Source organism: Bipolaris sorokiniana, assembly GCF_000338995.1.
Source record: "Bipolaris sorokiniana ND90Pr unplaced genomic scaffold COCSAscaffold_21, whole genome shotgun sequence".
In the NCBI taxonomy this organism is placed as follows: Eukaryota; Fungi; Ascomycota; class Dothideomycetes; order Pleosporales; family Pleosporaceae; genus Bipolaris; species Bipolaris sorokiniana.
Window position 1 is genome coordinate 45,450 of NW_006911915.1, and position 18,297 is coordinate 63,746.

General features: G+C 51.5%; 7 protein-coding genes across 7 annotated transcripts; 3 read left to right on the forward strand and 4 right to left on the reverse strand.

Moving 5' to 3' along the window:
• Window positions 1-284: 284 nt before the first annotated feature.
• Window positions 285-1,720, forward strand: COCSADRAFT_41975 (uncharacterized protein). Its single transcript, XM_007707764.1, has 2 exons — window positions 285-928; window positions 987-1,720. The coding sequence occupies exons 1-2, from the start codon at window positions 741-743 to the stop codon at window positions 1,324-1,326; spliced, it is 528 nt and encodes a 175-aa protein (XP_007705954.1). The 5' UTR covers window positions 285-740; the 3' UTR covers window positions 1,327-1,720.
• A 222-nt stretch (window positions 1,721-1,942) lies between these two features.
• Window positions 1,943-3,697, forward strand: COCSADRAFT_41976 (uncharacterized protein). The gene has a single exon (XM_007707765.1). It carries the CDS (start codon window positions 2,062-2,064, stop codon window positions 3,424-3,426), a length of 1,365 nt encoding a protein of 454 aa, XP_007705955.1. The 5' UTR covers window positions 1,943-2,061; the 3' UTR covers window positions 3,427-3,697.
• Window positions 3,698-4,371: 674 nt separating this feature from the next.
• COCSADRAFT_31620 (uncharacterized protein) lies at window positions 4,372-4,983 on the forward strand (the record flags this gene model as incomplete). The annotated part of the gene is made up of 1 exon (XM_007707755.1): window positions 4,372-4,983. The coding sequence occupies one exon, from the start codon at window positions 4,372-4,374 to the stop codon at window positions 4,981-4,983; it is 612 nt and encodes a 203-aa protein (XP_007705945.1).
• Window positions 4,984-6,348: 1,365 nt separating this feature from the next.
• Window positions 6,349-9,517, reverse strand: COCSADRAFT_194765 (uncharacterized protein). Its single transcript, XM_007707786.1, has 4 exons — window positions 9,339-9,517; window positions 9,006-9,228; window positions 8,867-8,948; window positions 6,349-8,809 (listed from the first exon to the last, which is right to left on the reverse strand). The coding sequence occupies exons 1-4, from the start codon at window positions 9,351-9,353 to the stop codon at window positions 6,709-6,711; spliced, it is 2,421 nt and encodes an 806-aa protein (XP_007705976.1). The 5' UTR covers window positions 9,354-9,517; the 3' UTR covers window positions 6,349-6,708.
• A 291-nt stretch (window positions 9,518-9,808) lies between these two features.
• COCSADRAFT_194766 (uncharacterized protein) lies at window positions 9,809-10,551 on the reverse strand (the record flags this gene model as incomplete). The annotated part of the gene is made up of 2 exons (XM_007707787.1): window positions 9,809-10,266; window positions 10,437-10,551. The coding sequence occupies 2 exons, from the start codon at window positions 10,549-10,551 to the stop codon at window positions 9,872-9,874; spliced, it is 510 nt and encodes a 169-aa protein (XP_007705977.1). The 3' UTR covers window positions 9,809-9,871.
• A 181-nt stretch (window positions 10,552-10,732) lies between these two features.
• COCSADRAFT_41978 (uncharacterized protein) lies at window positions 10,733-13,526 on the reverse strand. Its single transcript, XM_007707766.1, has 2 exons — window positions 12,048-13,526; window positions 10,733-11,995 (listed from the first exon to the last, which is right to left on the reverse strand). Exons 1-2 carry the CDS (start codon window positions 13,209-13,211, stop codon window positions 11,120-11,122), a joined length of 2,040 nt encoding a protein of 679 aa, XP_007705956.1. The 5' UTR covers window positions 13,212-13,526; the 3' UTR covers window positions 10,733-11,119.
• Window positions 13,527-14,489: 963 nt separating this feature from the next.
• COCSADRAFT_104059 (uncharacterized protein) lies at window positions 14,490-16,878 on the reverse strand (the record flags this gene model as incomplete). The annotated part of the gene is made up of 3 exons (XM_007707788.1): window positions 14,490-15,233; window positions 15,341-16,416; window positions 16,467-16,878. 3 exons carry the CDS (start codon window positions 16,876-16,878, stop codon window positions 14,490-14,492), a joined length of 2,232 nt encoding a protein of 743 aa, XP_007705978.1.
• Between the last annotated feature and the right edge of the window lie 1,419 nt (window positions 16,879-18,297).

Genomic DNA, 18,297 nt, shown 5'->3' on the forward strand with positions numbered 1-18,297 from the left:
CGCCCACGTTGGCCACCAAGAGGCTCATGAAACTCCGATGATGACACCACGGCCACCAGCGTCAAACCGGAGCCGCGTCGGGTTAACGCGGGAAATGCCTCGGCGAGTCGGATGGGTGCATCGGGGGCCATGGTCATGAGCTCCCACTCCCTCACACAGTCCTTATCAAGAGCCAGGACAAAAGAGCGGGGACAGCGCTGACGCCTTTGACCTCATCTCAAAGGGCGGCTCCGTCCGCCCGACTATTTAGGTGCAGGACATGCCTATCTGCGTACGGGCTCAGTAGATAGATCCTACCTACGCCCATTCCTGCTATACACTACACACTTACGCTACATGAGCCATAATCCCTCACAGCTGCCTGCATAGCCACCCCGTCTTTGCTCCCAATAGACGTCCGTCATCCTGAGTCACTTCTCAGAGTCATTCACAAGACAGCCGCCAGTCATCAATCACGCCTTCCTACCCGTGCGCCTTTATACTACTTATTCCATTCATACTACTTACATACCTGATCTTTGCACATCATCCCTCTAGCTCCGTCACTCCTAACCTACTCCTTGACCACCCAGCCACATACGCATACATCCATACTACTAGTGTACACACCTAGTCCCCCTTGCAGCCTACCGACACACCCTACTTGTCCTCCATACCGTCATACCATTATACCTACCACACTCCCTCCAATACTACCCTCGGCCCTTCCAACCATCACCGCGACCACTCGCACCCTCACCATGTCGGCCTCGCAGACCTTCACCATGTCGGCCTCGCAGACCTTCACCAGCGACCTTCGCAGCAGCGCCAGGGAGTTCAACCGCGACAAGAACAGCAGGGCCAAGTGGGCGCATGGCCAGTCGTTTGGCCCTGGACGGCGCGAGGAAGACGGCAAGCCTCGCCCTGCGAAGCCCTTCCCTCATGTCAAGTAAGTCTCCTCTGCTACTACCGTGCTTGCGAGGCCATCAGAGTACTAATCTGCGCAGGTCCTCCTCTTTTAGCCCTATGAAGGCCCGCTCTACCTTCCACAAGGACATGGCATCGGCCAGTGACGAGTCGTCGGCCGACGAAGACGTTGACCACCCGTCGGTTGCCCCAGCCCCAGATGCTGACATTGCATACTCATACGATGCCGCCCGCGGTCCCAGCCACGGCAGCCAGATCCTCAACTATGCTCTCGACAAGGCTGTCGAGCGCTTCGAGACAAAGGAGACGGAGAAGCTGGTCAAGAACGAGTACGAGGTTCTGGACATTGATGACGACACGCCACGAACCAAGCGACGCGTAGCTCCCGAGGATGAGGAGTACGAGTTCGTTGACGCCTAACTGTCTGGGCCAAGTCTCGTGACTCTCCAGTCTTCCTCGTCTGCTCTCCTTCCTTCTCACTTCTTACATATGACTTTATCGGCGTTTCCTGACACGTGGTCTTGACTTGATTGTCGACTTTTGGTATGGCTTTTTAATTTATGGCAGCATCAATAGGCGAGCGTCTGGCGCTTCTCTGAGGACTTGAGCAGCCCTATACCCATCCCGGCTTGCTTTTTTTGGGGTGTTTGTGACTTTGGCTATCGGCATCGTGTTGCGGCTGACAGCTTTCCCGTCTGTGGTTTTGCAGAGTATGTATGTATGGGGGGATTGATTCTGTATGTAGCACACTTAGTCCACAATCACATCATTAGTGAGCGGTATGAATTCATGCCGTTCCGACCGAGCTGGCTTTGTAGCGACGAATAAGGAGCTTGAGGCATGGCGTGTTGCGCGTCGCGGCCTCGAGGTTGTGTCGTCAGCCGTATCTTATCGTGTGCGCTGCACAGCCCTTTCTTGCCTAAAGCGGACCATAGTGCGACGGCGGCATCCGGACAGCGTCACGGCCCACTGACGAACGGGCCCCTTGAAACCAGCACCCCTACGTCATCACCCAATGAAATCATTCCATTCTGACATTTCCAGAATCTTTTCTTACCTGGTAACTTCAGTCTATTTCCTTCACCCTCCGCAGCCTGATAAATGGCGCGCCCGACTTAGACTGGCTCCACGTACAACTAACTCCAATCACCCAAAATGACAGTGTCTGTTGATGCCGCACCACCACAACACAAGGCCAGCCGGCCACGATGGATCCTCCATATTCAAGCCCAGTTCTGGCGCGTGTTGATGGGCATCGGTATGGTGCTCCATCGTCTTGCCCGCCCATGGCCCCCTAAACCCGCCTTCCATAGGGACATAGATGCCACCGTGTCGCCAATCAAGGGCAAGTTCCGCCTCAATTTCTACACACCCAAGGACTATAAAATGCAGAAAAAACTCAAGAGTGCCAAGAAATACCCCGTCGTTATCAATTTCCATGGTGGTGGCTTTGTTCTCGGCACGGCCCATGATGATGCACGCTGGTGTGGCGCCGTTGTTGACCAAGTGGGAGCCGTTGTGGTCAGCGTCGACTATCGTCTTGCACCCGAAAACCCATTCCCTACTGCTGTAGAGGATGGTGCTGATGCGTTGCTTTGGTTGGCCCACCACGCAGGTGAGCTGATGCTCGACTCGGATCGCTTCGCAATCTCTGGCTTCTCATCCGGCGGCAACATGAGCTTCACAGTCCCTCTGTGTCTACAAGGCGAACTCTTCGATCGAACCCCGTGGGGCGCAAAGATTATCGACCAGCGAGCGGGCAATGTACCCAACGGCGTCGTCCCCGCACCCCAAGCATCTTCCCAGACCCTCACGCCACATGGCTCGCGCATCAACCTCATCCGCCAGCAATCACGCCTCGATCGAATTGCCATGCTCCGCCAGACGGGCGCCTCGTCGTTATCTCTTGTTACCTCGTACAAAGACAGGTCTGGAGTGTCAGTCATGACAGAAGCAACCAATGCTGTTCTCAAGATTAGAGGAATAGTCTCCTTCTATCCCCCAACAGACTACACACAGACGCGTGCACAGCGCAGGGAAACCTGCTCGAGGGTCGACCAGAACCTGCCTGCCGTCTTCACTGACCTCTTCGACGACTCATACCTCCAACCGCCCTCCCTTGACCTCTCGCACCCGTGGTTGAGCCCCGGTGTAGCACCAACCCACATGCTCGAAGCTTTGCCCGATGACATTGTACTCTTCTGTTGTGAATGGGATATGCTTCAAGCCGAAGGCGAACGGTTCCGCGACCGTCTTCAAAAGGATCTCGGCAAGCGCGTCCACTACCACTGTGTACCGGGAGTGCCGCATGCCTGGGACAAGGCACCAAATCCTCTCAAAGAAAGTGCTAGCGCAAAGCAGCAGTACTCGATTGCTTGTCAAGAACTCCGGCGTATGTTCGAAATGGAAGAGGAAGTTGAAGAGACCCCATCACATTCATTCGACAGTATGTCGTTGCATAAGTATCATACCAGCGTGAATGCGGGTAGAATGAGGCAGCAGGCCCAGCAGCATGTATAAGGCTCTTGATCTTCTCCACATTATTTGATTCATGGTAGTTCGGGTTTCATGTTTTTCGGTCTCTGTTTTCTTCTCAGCTGCGCGAGTATCATGTGACTAGGCGTTTTTGAGACAGTTATGGTGGCTGTTTGTTCTTCAATGAGATTCATGTATTTTATTCGTTTTCTGAGAAAACTATGTTTTCGAGATCATGTAGTTATTCGTTGCTCCTTCTGAACAATTGAGTTTTGAACAACACCAGATCATCAGTCGAATACTGGCCCAGTTTCCCCCTAACGTACGCACACGGCGAAATTTATCCCTACAATCTCGCTTTCCTGATTCTAGATGTTTCTGCAGATAAAATCGCTGGTGGCGGTGGCTGTTACACGAGCTGTCTGCCTAATGAAACTCAGCCACTTCGCCAATCAATGCTGCGCCTTCTCTACAATCTCAGCCTGAGGGGAGAGCTTAAGACCCTAAAACTCCAATGCAGATATTGATGTATCACTCTTATGTAAATTTGCGAGAAACAAACTCTACACCCACCCCATTACGTACCTAGCACTACGTGTAAAGATGAGACTTGCCAAACCCCCCTCGGATCAGACTCTGCTTCCCACAACAGACACCGACACAAGCTGCAAACTTTGTGAAATCGGGAACGAAGCAATGCAAAACCTTACGCCGCACTCTAATCCAGACGACTAAGGGATACTCTTGACCGACGAGCCGCGCAAGACGGAGTTGGGAAATGCCACCGCAACCTCCACCACGAGTTCTTTGACGACAAATACGCTTTGTGAACGATGCGAAACTTTGCCGACGCGCATACCTAAGTCTATAAAGAGTTCCTAGGGATCTCCTGCTCGTGAAATCTTCGCTACCATCACAAGACAATCTATCTGCGCCGGCTGTTCTCTCCTTCATCAATTCAACTGTATTTTCAAATATATGGACAGGAAAATGCCTGGATGGAAGTCGATGGAGCAATTCGAAGTGTACTGGACCTCAGATATTGGGTTGCCAGAACATATAGAAATGTGTTTTCCCATCGGTATAGGAGGTTTTCGTCCTTTCTTCCCTGTGCGAAATGTCAAATATAGAGGCCCGTCACCCTATCGCCGAGAATTTTGCTCTATTCACCCAGATTATCAATTCATTCAAACACAATTGGACATCTGGGAGGAGATTCATGTTCAGGAATGTAAACAATCAATGACTGGCAAGCATACTCTAAGGGTCATTGACTGCAAGTCCCGCCAGCTTACGACAGTAAAGCCTGGCGAACCATACATATGCTTGAGCTACATGTGGGGTAGCGGCACTACGCAGGATGTGAGGGAACTTGGGAACGAACTGCCAGCGGGTGTCCCCAAAGCAGTAGAAGACGCCATGGCTATAGCGATTAACCTGGGCATACCATATCTATGGGTAGATCGGTACTGCATCGATCAAGGAAATCCCCAAGAGAAGCACCGTCTCGTCAAAAACATGAACAGAATTTATGAACAAGCAGAGGTTACAATCATAGCTGCCATCGGAGACGACCCCCATCATGGCCTTGCAGGAGTTTGAGGCACATTGAGAGAAAAGCCACTCACAATTGAAATAGGAGGAGTAACCTTCGTTTTGGTTGAGGATATTCAATACGAAACAGAAGTAACAAAGTAGTCGAGGAGCGGATGGACATACCAAGAAATGCTCCTATCTCGTCGGCGGCTGGTCTTCACCAAAAACCAGATGTATTTCCAGTGCAGGAAGGTATATTGCATGGAGAGTTTCAGTCCGGGTTTCATGGCTTCAGATTGGGGGCGGGGCGAGGAACTTGCATGTTTCCCACTTCAAGGTATTGGTCAATCTATTTTCGATCTATACTGTCGATTGAGAGAATATTACCGGAGAGATCTATCATTCGGTATGGACTCTATACTTGCATTTGATGGCGTTGTCAATGAATTTGATGAGTTAGAGTACTTCCTTTTCAGAGTGAAGCAATTTTATGGCGTGTTAGCGCTATACTGCGATGACGATCAAGACCTGGCTCGAAAGTCGTTCATATCGAGCCTTTGTTGGTAGTTACATATATAGAGGGCAGATGTTACGTTATCTCGTATAACTAAACAACGAGAAACGAACATGTTTCCTTCCTGGAGCTGGGCTTTAGCCAAAGCAAGCCATTTACAAGGGCTGCTATTTCACCCCAATCCGCTGGAGAGACTAGTACATCACGACGATATCGAAATTTTCCTGACAAGCAAGGGAGGCGGAAAAGTGAATCCGCGTGCATTCTTCGAGAATGCGGATAGTCACGAGTTGTTTCTCCCATCCATGGAGATAACGACCTGGGTCCACCAATATCCATTCGAATAGACTTTTGAACACCTCTATGGATTGTTTGAAGATGGTATCTATTTCGACTGCAAGCCCAGCGAAAACTGCCATACACTTCACCTAGCCTATCTGGGGGCCTGTAAGGAATGGGGTGCTCAAGATAACATGACTGCTTTGATTGTGGAGGAATTAAGACCCAGCGTCTTCCGTCGTGTTGGCTTGTGGAGACCTAGGTTGGGACCTGAATCTAATGCTTGCAGAACAGCATACGATATGTTTACTAGCATGCTAGAGGAATTGAAAAAGGAAAGCTATGGGGAGTTCTGGCTACCATGCGAAGAAGAGCTTCTTCCTGAGATGAAGTGGGAGAAAAGGACCTTGACTGTTGTATGGAAAACAGAAAGCCCATGACGTCTTGATGTTTGAGGTTCGCATTTTTCAATTTAATAGGAAACTACACAAATCTCGATATTACACACTTTGGCTAAACCTGCGACATCAAGAATTGGTCCAGCGAATCTATACTTTGACAACATAGCGGAGAAGATAAGAAAAAACATAGTCATCTTCTTATGTACTTTTTCTTTCGATAATTGACACTGGCAGGTTGGCATGCGGTCTTCTATTCTTATCTGAGAAATAGTAACCTGACAAACTAGACGCGAAACTGATGTGAACAATTCCAGCAACCTTGGTTTTAAAACATAACTGCTCAAGCCCAGCCAACTTAAACACATGATAAGAAGATCGTCGCCCATTTTCCAAGGGAACTGTAAAAAAAAAGGGGGGGGCGTATCAAGTACTCTGTGAACATAACCAGAGCACTTGCAAAGCCAAATTAGAAGGAAATAACGGGTAGAATGGGTATCCTAAACAAGTTGCAAAAATTCCCGACCCTCAAGAAGATCCAAATGATAACAAATGAGAAGGCGTCTTAACCAGCCTGAGGCCCCCCTATCCCAAAAAAAGCTACCCAAAAATCGGGATATTAATATCAAACTCCTCATTAGTGCCCGCCACTCTCCCCAAAACACAATGCGCCTTCCTCCGCACCACCTCGCTCATATCCGCCACATGCACCTGCGCAATATGATTCATCAGTGTTTCAACGCCACCATATACACCCGTGATTTTATCCTGGAGACAGCAAAAAATACACCCATAGTTATCATCATTCGACGCAGCAGATGTAGAACCACTATTCGCCTCCGCGGAAGCGGCCCCAGCCTTCTTCTTGACATGAGATTTTGCCAGGAAAATCCAACGGTATCGGATCCCGGAGTTTGAGACTTTGATACGGGGATCTACGACGTCGAGCGTCTTGTTTTTCTTCGTGGGGTGCGGGGCTTTGAATACGTCGCCAGTGAAAGTGCAGGATTTGCAGGCCCAGAGGGACTTTGTTGCGTAGAGGCCTGCAGGTTGAGCGCGTACGGCAAGGCCCTTTGTGAGGTCTTCGCGGACGGCCCAGGCGCCTTTGCAGAAGCCCCAGTAGTTGTTGCCTTTGTCGGGGCGCCCGTTCATCATTGTGTCGCTGCCGACGGGCCCGCTATGGATCGTGTCGTGGCGGATGCTGTGCATGCGGTGGCCTGGGAGGACGCCAATAGGCATCGAGGTGCTGCTGCTGCTTGAAGTGGACCGGTGAGAGCGCAGAGACTGGTTTATGCTGGCTTTCCGGGTCAGGTTCTTGGGGTTCAAGACAGCAGCTGCGGCTGTAATAGCTGAGAGCCCTGATACGCTTCGATGATGTCCTGATGTGTTGGCTGGTGCATTGTTGGCTGTGATTTCTACCGTGTACTTCGGTAGGCGCATATCGCTGGTATCAAAGGCTTCCTTTTCGTCAAATGAGTCTCGATATCGTTGTCGTGAACCGTGGTGCGTGGCTGATGATATTTCTCTATGTTGCTGAATTCCTGGCCATGGGACATGAATTGGTGGATTTGTACCCGCAGTGGTTACAGGGACTGCCTTGTGGGTTGGAGCTTTCCTGTACACGCCATTCTGTAAAGTCTTGGGCTGGTTGCGTGAGGGCGCCAATGGTGCTATGTGTGGAAGGTCATATCTTTCTTCTGAATCTTCATGTGGAGAACATGGGCTGGGCAAACTTTGGTAGTCCTTGTCATTCAGCTGATAGCACCCGTCCAGTGTCGTTGGCACTGAGGGAATGCGGCCATGATTAAAAGGCTGGGATTGCTGGGATTGCTCAGGTGTTTGATTAGATGACCCTTGTGAAGAATTGGAACTGTTCCGATTAAGTGATGCAAGATATGACGGATCAGAACTGGCGCCCGAAGACTCGGACCATCGTGGCTGTCTTGATGCTCTGGCTTGTGCATGGGAGTGTTTATTCAGAGCGATAAAGGGTCGACGATAGTCAAATTGCTCACTTTCCAAGGCAAACATGTCTTTGTTGGATGTCGGAGTCCTGGTAGAATGCGTTCCATTTTGATCAGTCGTTACTCGTGGCACCTGGTGAAGTTTATGGTGAGGGTCTTGTTCAGACTCCGTCATTGTTGTTTCAGATACATCTTGGGGGCTCGGCGTACCGAGGGGTTCTTGTAGTCCAGTGTAGCTTCCGCTGTATCCGTGTATTTGTTGTTGATCATGCCCGCTACTGAAACTAAGGCTTTGATACGAGTTGATCATCTGTCGGATGTCTCTCATTACAGTTGCGCGATGATCGGGATGTATACGTTCTAGCGCATTGCTTAAATCCTCACCAAAAGCATGTGCAGGAACATAGGCCGGAAGAGTCGGAGTGGACATGTCTTTGATGCCAAGCGGGTGATAGTTTTCAGTTGAGCCGTGTCTTGTCGTTCGATATTCAGCATGCCGGGGATAGTCAGCGTAAGCATCGTGTAGTGCATGGGTCGGCTCGTGGCTCGACTGCGTGGTTGGCGGTAAGAAGCGCGACTGCCATAGTCTGGACTTGTCGCCGAAATCTTGGGGTTGCCGTGCCATGGGTCTTCTCAGATATATCCTTTGCTTGAGTTCTTCGAGAGTCACGAGTGTCTCTTTGCGATTCGTGAGTGAGGCCTGGTGCAGAACCCGCAAATCGAGTACACAAACCTCACTGAAGGAACATGTTTAGTTCACACAGTTGTCATGTTGATGTTTCTCGAAGACATACCTTGTAGCTGCTTGTTTGAGACTGTTGATTATCTCAGCCTGTAGCATCAATGTTACGTGGTATAGACGCTCTCGGGCGATATCTATGTGTATTGATAAGCAGCGTAAACATGCGTCATACCAGATGGGGTATGTTTTACCATCACCAATGCGTACTAGATCGCCCAACTCTCTTTGGTCCTGATCGTAGTGTAGGCCAATCTGTTGTTCGCCCGCCACAAGAGAAGCTTGTAGTCGTTCTTCTTCCCATTCTTGTTGCGCCGAGTTTCGGGCTTTGCGAGCACTGCGTTTCTTCCGCACATGTTTCAGCAGTTCTGATCCGGCATGGAAAGCGGAGACGACAGCAGCCACAGCAGCAACAACCTAGGGCCCGGTAAGTGACTGCTGAGTTACAATTCGATATCTCATCATGGACAAGATATACGAGAGCACGGAGGGAAAGGCCATATCAAGTGGCAAAAAAAATGTCTCACCTCAAGACCAGACATTTTCGAAATGGTTGCTGGTTGCTCGGCGAGTTTGCACTCGACACCCCCACTGTCTAGGTCGTGGTCCCTGTCCGTACGAGGGGCATTGATAGCAGCTTTGTACTAAGCTTGGCGCATTCGCCAGGAAGAAGAGTCTGAGTGGAGGGATTACAAGCTCGCTGATGGCTGGACTAGGTTGTGTGTGGTCAAGGGCCGAATATTCCTAGCAAGTCGTTCGACTTGCGTGGTGAGGGCTGTTATCCGCCGGCTGGGTTGATGCGGGGAAAAGCCGAGGATACGTCACGTATCAGGCTGCCGCATGAGAGAAGAATCGAGTTGGAAACCAGGCAAGCACAAAGACGCGAGTAATAAGACTATGTCAAGAGACGGCGGACAGGAGCGGGGGGAGAATGAAAGATTGGTGCAGATTGCATCGAGGCAGCCAGTACAACAAGAAGAAGAAAAAGACACTCAGCCTCACTCAGATCCAGCCGGTGGACATGCGAGCAATGTGTGTGTTTGGCTAAGCTTCTACTGAGCTAACGATAGGCGACAGTGTTGCTTAACCCAGGTGCAGCACTTGATGGCGCAGTCTCCAATGATACACGCTTATGGCTGTGATGCAAGCGGGCTGTGTGAAGCCACCGATCCAAAAGCGACTCGATATCTGTACGGAGGCTGCAAGACACACTTGGCTGACGGGTCGCTGTCCCGTCAGTTGGACTTTCTTTACTGCGCCTACTACGACGCGTGAAGCCCACTATCAGCGCGCTGCATGCACCGCGCAGAGGCGAAGGGGCGATATATGCCCCAACACACAAGGGGTCATGTTTTCGCAAGGCCCTGTGGCGTAAAAACTGAGCTTGACGGGCGAGAATGAAGCTTGTATACAAGTACACGTCTGATGAATGCGGACGAGTTATAGTATCGAAAACTAGAAGTAGTAGTAGTAGTAGTAGTACTACGACGTAGGGGTGAGGAAATCAGCGAAAAAGGGCGGGGCCGTCCCGTTTACTACAGCCTTCCGCCTCTCCCTAGTAGTCTCGCCTCCACCCAAGCGTCGCCCCTACCATACTTTATGCTGATGTCACGGAATAGACTGACAGTAAAATCCTGCGCTAGCATTTTTCACTATCTCACCGGTGCGACACTGACCCGGAACTCCTGTGAGCATGGGGCCGACATCAAAGTGGCCTGACAATTCGACTTGCAAAGCCATTGTACAAAATAATGAAGCATATCCTAGCCCATCTTACTGTATTACAGGGCCTCACTTGAAAAGCACCGTACATCCACGTCATAATCCTACGCTTAGACTGCACAATTGGACCTTGTAATAACTGGCATTTGAGTCTTGCTGGGCTTCTGATCTAGGAGCCCGACCTATTTGTAATGTCTTTGTCCATCCATTCCCCCTTTACCCACCCAACCCAACCACCCTTGCACACCGTCCAGCAGTACGCCTTGCACAGTGTGACACCAGAATCCCCCTATTGATGCAATCAAACAACGGCCAAATAGGCCTTTGATAACTCCGACCGAAACGACCCCCGCTAGCAACAAGGGCGAAAAAAAACTATCCATGTGAATGAGCGAAGCACGATGAGTGCCCGCCAGGTAGAAAAAGACATGGCGCCGTTAAAAAAAGCCTGTAGAAACCCCTATCGCTAGAAGCGCAGCCTTGAAATGCCAATGACATAAGAAAAAGATGCCAGAAGCTAAAGATTGTGGAAAGAGTTTGAATGATGGAAGATATAAAGATAGAAAAAAAAAGAAAGGAAAATCGTCTAAGCGTCTTCGAGCTGTACTCTATGACTCTTGCGGTTCTTGACTTCGACCATGGTGGGTGTAAGGGCTAGTTTGTCAAGGACTCGCTCCTCAATCGGTATGGTTGAGACACGGACCACAGTTCGGGGACTGTGTGCTCTGCTGAGAGAAACGCTTCTCGCGAGTCCCACTGTAGCTTTTGCGGTTACTATATTGTCGCCATTTGCTTCTCGTCTGCGTGCTTGAATCTCTGCACGTTTTTCCCCAAGCCGACTAGCCGAATGCGGTGGGGTCGAGAGACTCTGTAGTCGCTGCAGCGGCGAAGGTACGTCGATAGGCGCAGAAGCCGGGTGTGAACAGAGGGCGCTCATCTTGGTGACTTTTGGCTGCCTATGCGAGGGAGAACGAACAAGTGTTGAAACAGGCTTATCCGGGACGACGAGAGCTTCGCGTTTTGCCGCTCGAGGTGGCGGCGCACAAAGTTCCCAGTCGGGTTCCCGGTCGTCGAGATGAAACGTCGTGGGTTGGCCGTGGCCGTGCAAGATCGGGGCGGCAACAACGCTAACGGATTCGGCTTCAGACTCGGAGCCGGACATGGAGGTTGGCGTCAGGGCAGGCTTCAGGTATGGAGATGCTGCTGGTGCAAGTTTTGCGGGATCGATCTTCTTTTCAGAGCGATCTGAAATCTCCACAAACTCGGTTCGAACAGGCGACTTCGAGGGCAACGTCTTGGAACGTTTGATATCCCTCTTGCTGCGGTTAATGACGGGTGTACCCAATGGTGAAGGTGCGCGAGATGTGGTCGTGGGAGGGAACAGTGTTAACCGTGGTGAAGACGCCACAACCGGCGAAGTCACTCTGCGCTGAAGAGGGAAGCTCTCGACTGGTGGATTGTCCTATGCTGCTGTTAGTATACACAAAGAGAGCTCAAGACTCTATCAAACGTACCTTGACAGAAAGCTCGTTCAACGGCTTGACCTTTTCTGTATTTCCTTGTCGTCGCTCCAAGAGTGATGAACGGCTCGGTCCAGACTGCAAAAGGTTCCCGAACATGATGCTATATCTCTCCATTGTGATATCAGGGAGTATGATGTCGAGAATTGGAGCTTCCGTCGGTGTTGAACTGCTCGACTCCACAGCCGGAAAAGCACCGACATTTTTGGGCGATATAGCATCCATGGTTGAAGCAGTGTCGTCAGTCTCGGTTCGTAGGGGGAAATGTGTTGCCGGGATTGAGCGTTGGATGGTCCTCTCCTGGAGGTCTGAAGCAGGATTTCCAAGTGTCACCGCGCGGCCTCTGGTCGATGTTGCTTGCGGAGGTGACTTGGGTGCGACAAACTCTCCATGGCTCCATTTGCGCGATTCGCGAATGTCGGGCTTGTATGCAGGTGGCGACACATTACGCAGCTTGTCCCTCCCTGTTTCGTCCTTGAGTGAAGTCTTTGATTCATTGACTTCCTCATCGTGGTGGCTGTCGGCACGAGCTGATTTGTCCACCGACTGCGACAGCTGATAGAATGCGGCCTGCTCCTGCGGAGTGATGGGTGGCGGCGCTGCTTTGCGAAATAGCGATTTCCATCGACTGAGTTTGGGTTTGGCCGGCCCCGGGGGACCACTCAGGGATGGCGATGAGGCGTTGGGGTGAGTCAACATGTTTGCTGGGAGGGCTGTGATTCCTGAATTCGTCTTCGAGTCTACTGCTTGAGGGGGTGGGGTCCAGTGCGAAGCACGAGTTGGCGATCCAAGAGCGATACCAATGATCCCCTGCTCTTTTGTGACATCTGAGGTATAGAGTACGGTTGTCGACGATGTAGGCGATTGGAAAGAGTGGACATGGTCTTCCGAATGGAACGATGGCGCAGGACTGATCTCCCTGCGAGACATCACTGGGCGCTCTACAGGCCCGCCTGAGGTGCTCGGTCTGATTACCACGTCTGGGGCCTTGAGATTTCGCTCCAGTTGCAAATTCGCCGTAGACGCATGGTATTTGTCAAGATCTGTTTGAGACGCTTTTAGAGCTGGCATTGTGTTTCCCTTCTCTTGATCAATGACATCTCTGCGATTGTTTCTTAGGAACCGCAGAGACTTGGATCTCGTAAGCATCCCGGGCATGGTGGGTTTCAAAATCCGTTAGAGGGTATCAGATGGTAAATTGGGGGTCGACGAAGGAGAACAACACAATGGGCTTGAAAATGGGAGAAAAAGGAATGGACGGCCCTACAGAGCCAAAAAGGGAACAGGTATCGACACAGTCGCTGGAGGTTCAAAGAACAAAGGATCGAGGTGTTTTGTCGGTGTTGGGATGCGCGCCAGTATCATCACCACACGACCACCGGATGAACCTGGCGCCTCCACACTTTGCACACCGTCATCATAGCGGCGGCAATCATTTACACCCACTTTGGCGCGTCTGAAAGAAATTGCACAAGGTCGAGAACCAGGTGTGGAACCAGGGTGGTGAGCATAACATGCGAGCGTCTGCTGCGATTGGCTGCACAGGCATGCTTGCTATAGCGGGTCCCCCTGGCAGGCGGCGGAATTATCTTAACAAGCGTTTTATCACAACCATGGTGCTGGCAGGAATAGGCGGTTGTCTCGTGGCGGGTACCGGTGTGTAAGGAGCACGAGCCCGGTTTCACGACGATGCTCTGCCGAGGAGCAATTTCGTGATGCGCCGCCAAGGGCATCAAAGCAACACGACAGTGGCTGATTGAGATTATCGGTCCGTTGCGGCGGCACATTGCGTTGGTGCTTACGGAAACGACGAGCTGAACGCTCCCCTCGGCTTGCCCCTGATATCGTGGTACGCAACGGGCAATCAGCACGACGCTACAGCAGAGCACTGCGCTGCGCTTGTTCGCGTCCATGGAAAATAGTCGATGCACAATGTGGCGGCCCCAACTATACTAGCATCGTCTGTCCAAAATGAAGCCCCACAGCAATGCCGCAACGTTTCGGAATTGCCTGCACAACGTCTCGCTGTTTACTCTACATACGACATACGACAGGGTACCACGCCTAATCGCAACGGATGATTGCAACAGGCATCCAGTGCTGGCGTCTCAGGCAACATGGTATTTTGATGGCTGGCCGAATCAAGTATGCCAAACAGAATCATGACAGCGGTATCGAAGTCGAATGGAAGCATGCTCCCTCCTCCATCCCCACATATTCCCTGCGTCGTGCGGCGGCAGAAGGCAGATGCACGTCCCGTCGCTGTTCCACTGCCCAACGTCGTAATGCGCCAGGCCAAATTAATGCCTCTGTGCGCCTGGCCTTCTGATCGCACGGAAAACCGTATGTTGCTTGGACAAGATGCATCAACATGCAAAGACGTCCTCTATGCAAGAAGTCTTGCTACCTTCACAACCCCGTTTCTATACCACGACTTTAATCCGCAGACAACGACTTGCCAGGCCTCCAGTTCCTATATCGCTCCGCTTCGGCTGCGATTGTATGGGGAATGTGTTGGTGTAGTGCCTGCTCAAAGTGGCGCATATAAACCTGAGGTGCGCTGTCTGGACACATCGTGTAGTCGGTAATTGCCAGTTCAACAGCGACAGCACACAGGCCGCTAATATCTGCGCCACTGCTGCCCTCTGTTCGTTTGGCAACAACATCCAAGTCAACGTCTGCCGCGAGCGGTCTCGATCTGGTATGAATTTGTAGGATTTGCTTCCGTGCTTCTTCCGTCGGGAGACCAATGTGGATGTGCGCATCAAAACGGCCCGTCCGAATAAGTGCTGAATCGAGAATATCGGGCCTATTGGTTGCGCCGATGATGAAAACGTCCTTTAGCGCCTCAATACCGTCCATCTCGTTGAGTAATGTCGTTACAACGTTCAACCCACTGTCTTGCGTCTTTTCACGCGACTTTCCGATGGAATCAATCTCGTCAAAGAAGATGATGCAAGGCTTCGCTGCTCGTGCTCTTCGGAAAACATCCCGAATTGCTCGTTCAGACTCACCCACGTACATTTTGATGAGTTCGGATCCCTTTACGGCAAGGAAGTTCTGCCTGCTTTCGGTCGCGACGGCCTGTGCAATCAGGGTCTTCGCGCATCCCGGTGGGCCGTAGAGGAGAACGCCTTTGCGCGACTGAGGCCCACCGAATTTGACGTCGAGGTCAGGGTACTAAGGGCGTCATCAGTCTCCTTTTGTTACTCGGATGCGAATCAAGTTATGAGGCAGAGCAGGGATCTGTGTGCATCACGAACATGTGGAAATTGATGCTCACGTACCTTGAATGGACGAACGGTAATGGCTTCTAGCACGGCCCGTACATGATCCAGGCCAGCAATGTCCGTCCACCTGACTTTTGGCACTTCGAGAATGCTATCCTTTAGAACTGTGGGGCGCACTTGCTCTATCACGGCCTCGAAATCCTTCTGCTCGACAAAGTCGGTTTCTTCATCTACCTTGCCAAGCTCGGCCTTGTCTTTCCCATCCAATAGCTTGTCTATCCGCCTCGTATGGTGCTTCCTAGCAAGGTAGCAAAGACTGGCAATATCGCGACCTACGAAGCCATGCGACCGTTCTGCAAGAGCACTTAGGTCAACGTGCGGGACATTGCAAGCAGACTCCAGTATCTGGCGTATAATGTCTTCTCTCTGCTTTGCGTTTGGTGGTAGCAACTCAAGCTCGGTCTGAAAAGCAGTCGCTGTTCGAAGGCTGGAATCGACATCATACACGCTGCGCGCTGCTGCTGCGACAACGACTTGGCTTCCTCCCAGAGTAGCGAGCTCAATCCGAAGCCTGTTTACTAACGAGTCGGCCTTGTCTAAAAGCCGATCCAAATTGTCCATCATTATCAGGCTCGGCTGGTTTTCACGGGCGTCTTGGAAAATATCAGAGAGGGCCTTGGCTTGACCTTTGGGGTTTGTATCGGGATTGATCCTGTAGACTTCAGTCCAGGGACACTCCGCGAGTCTCTCGAGCAAAAGAGTCTTTCCAGTACCTTCTGGGCCATGCAAAAGGAAGGCGGTAGGCCCAAGAAGGTGTCGGTTGTGCAGATGAGGTTGGCTATTGGTAAGAAAGGAAAGATCTTCATTGATGGCCGCAATGTGGTTGGAAAGACCGCCGATCCCATCAGACCTTAATTGAAGTACACCTGACGGCTTTGGGGGTGACTTTTCAGGCGTGAAATCACCCACAGTGGTGATGTGAGTAGCAGTCTCATCAAAATATACGGCATGTTTCTCGGTCGGAAGTGGGTCAATACTTTGCACTGTGACCCGGACCTTTTGACCTTTTTGCCTAAAGCTCTTTTGCTGAATTGGAAAACTGCATCCCGGCAGGAGAATGTCTGTGTCTGCTGCTGCACAAGAGTTAGAGGCGCAGATGCAAGACGAACATTTGCATATTTACCCAGTGCATGGCGAAGCCAATATAAAAGTTGCTCGCCCGAGGCAAACTTGGCAGTCTGAGTTGGTGAATCGGAAATGCTAATCTCGATTGACTTGAGAGGTTTCCAGGAGTCGGCCTTTTCAATGAAAACGGGGTCGTTGAGCGCGAGGTCATAGTGCTCCCGTAAAAGATCGGTCACTTTGGCAATTGGTTTGTTCCCAGCGTTGGTCTGCGAGGCGAGCCATGCAACAGCGTAGCCTCTGAAGCCTACTGCAGTGCTAAGCCGGACGCAGTCGCCATTGCTGAGCCCGAGAGCCTTGAGTTCTTTAGCCGACAGATGGACGCGAAACGCACCGCCCTCGAGCGCATTGGTAGGAATGCTAGGCGGATTGCGCTCCAGCGGGCGCAGGGTATAAGTAGCAGCCGGACTCATATTGCTTTTTCCTGTGCGCACGTAATGAGGGGAGATTTATGAAGGGGTGCGTATCTGAGGAGGAATGAATTCTTGTACGCATGTGACTCGCATGATGCGTCTACTGCATGTGCTCACGAGGATTTTTTTCGCCGCAGAAGTCGTGAGCAGGTCAACCATGCGACGCTCGCCTAATTTCCCTTTTGGGCTGCAACCGACTGTGGTGGTTAGGGAAATGGAGTGACTAAGCGACGGGCGAGCTAGGCCGGATTGGACAATTAGCGCCGTATGCCTTCTGCAGCTTTTCAGTATCGACGGCAGGCCCAAGAATCGCAGCTGTGCAATGTGACCAAGCCGCGCAATTGATGCCACCGCCGCGCCTCTCTCGACATCTGCGGCCATGTCACCTCCCAGTGACCGCGAAGCAGGTTCGCGGCGTCCATGCCACCACCCGCGCCAGACTCTCGACCGCCGGCAATGACACCCCGCAGACACGCACTGCTAAAGGCGACAACAACGAGGGCAGTGCTTCATCCCGCCCAATTGACTCGCCCAGAGATGACCCAGTCGAGGAGAAGCCCTGGTGGAAAAAGGCATTGAACCATGTTGCTTCCTGGGGGGCTCACATTGATCCCTCCACATCCACTGAGCCCAAGTCGGAACCTCCACCACCGCCTCCTCCTCATGCCAAGGACCCAGGACGCTCTAAAGCTCACCTTCATGAAGCAAACGAAGTAACAGACCAAGACGAACAAGACCCTGCACATGGATTTGTTCGTTTCACAGCAACCGGGAACCATTTGGGAACTCGTCGCAAAGAGAGGAAATCTGCGAAGCGGAGACAGGGCCATGTTTCGACTGCCCAGCAGACTGATGTTGCAGCCATGCGGCAGCAAATTCAACAGCTTTCTGAACAGATCAAGGCACTGCAAGCCCACCTCGAAGCAAAACCTACGAAAGGGCAGTCGTCGTCGTCGTCTTCGCCTACATTTGCTGCAGTAAGAGCTTCGCCCGTGAAGAAACTACAAGCAACGCAACCCAAAACGCAGAGTCTAGACCCGGCTCCCCGAACACAGGCTGGGCAGAGTATCCTCCCCTCTTACAGAATAACCTCCAGTGAGATTAATAGTCTTCTGTGTGCCGCCCGAGTTGCTTATGAACTCTCTGTCTTAGAATGTCTTAGAGCAGCTCGGGTTCTTGCAAAGCATCGTTCCGACCTAATTACACCCATAGCTCCCTCCATTCTACGTCGCTTTCTTACCACTCAACGACTTGCCATGTTGGATGACGATCCGTTGGTCAGTCACACGTGTGCGAAATACCAGAGCCTAATGGACTGGCTTGCCTGGAAACTGTCCAAGTCCTCGAGTGAAGCCCTCAGCCAAGTCAACTCTTTAGTGGCCAGCGATATTGCCAAATACGCTAAGACGCAGTTGCTTG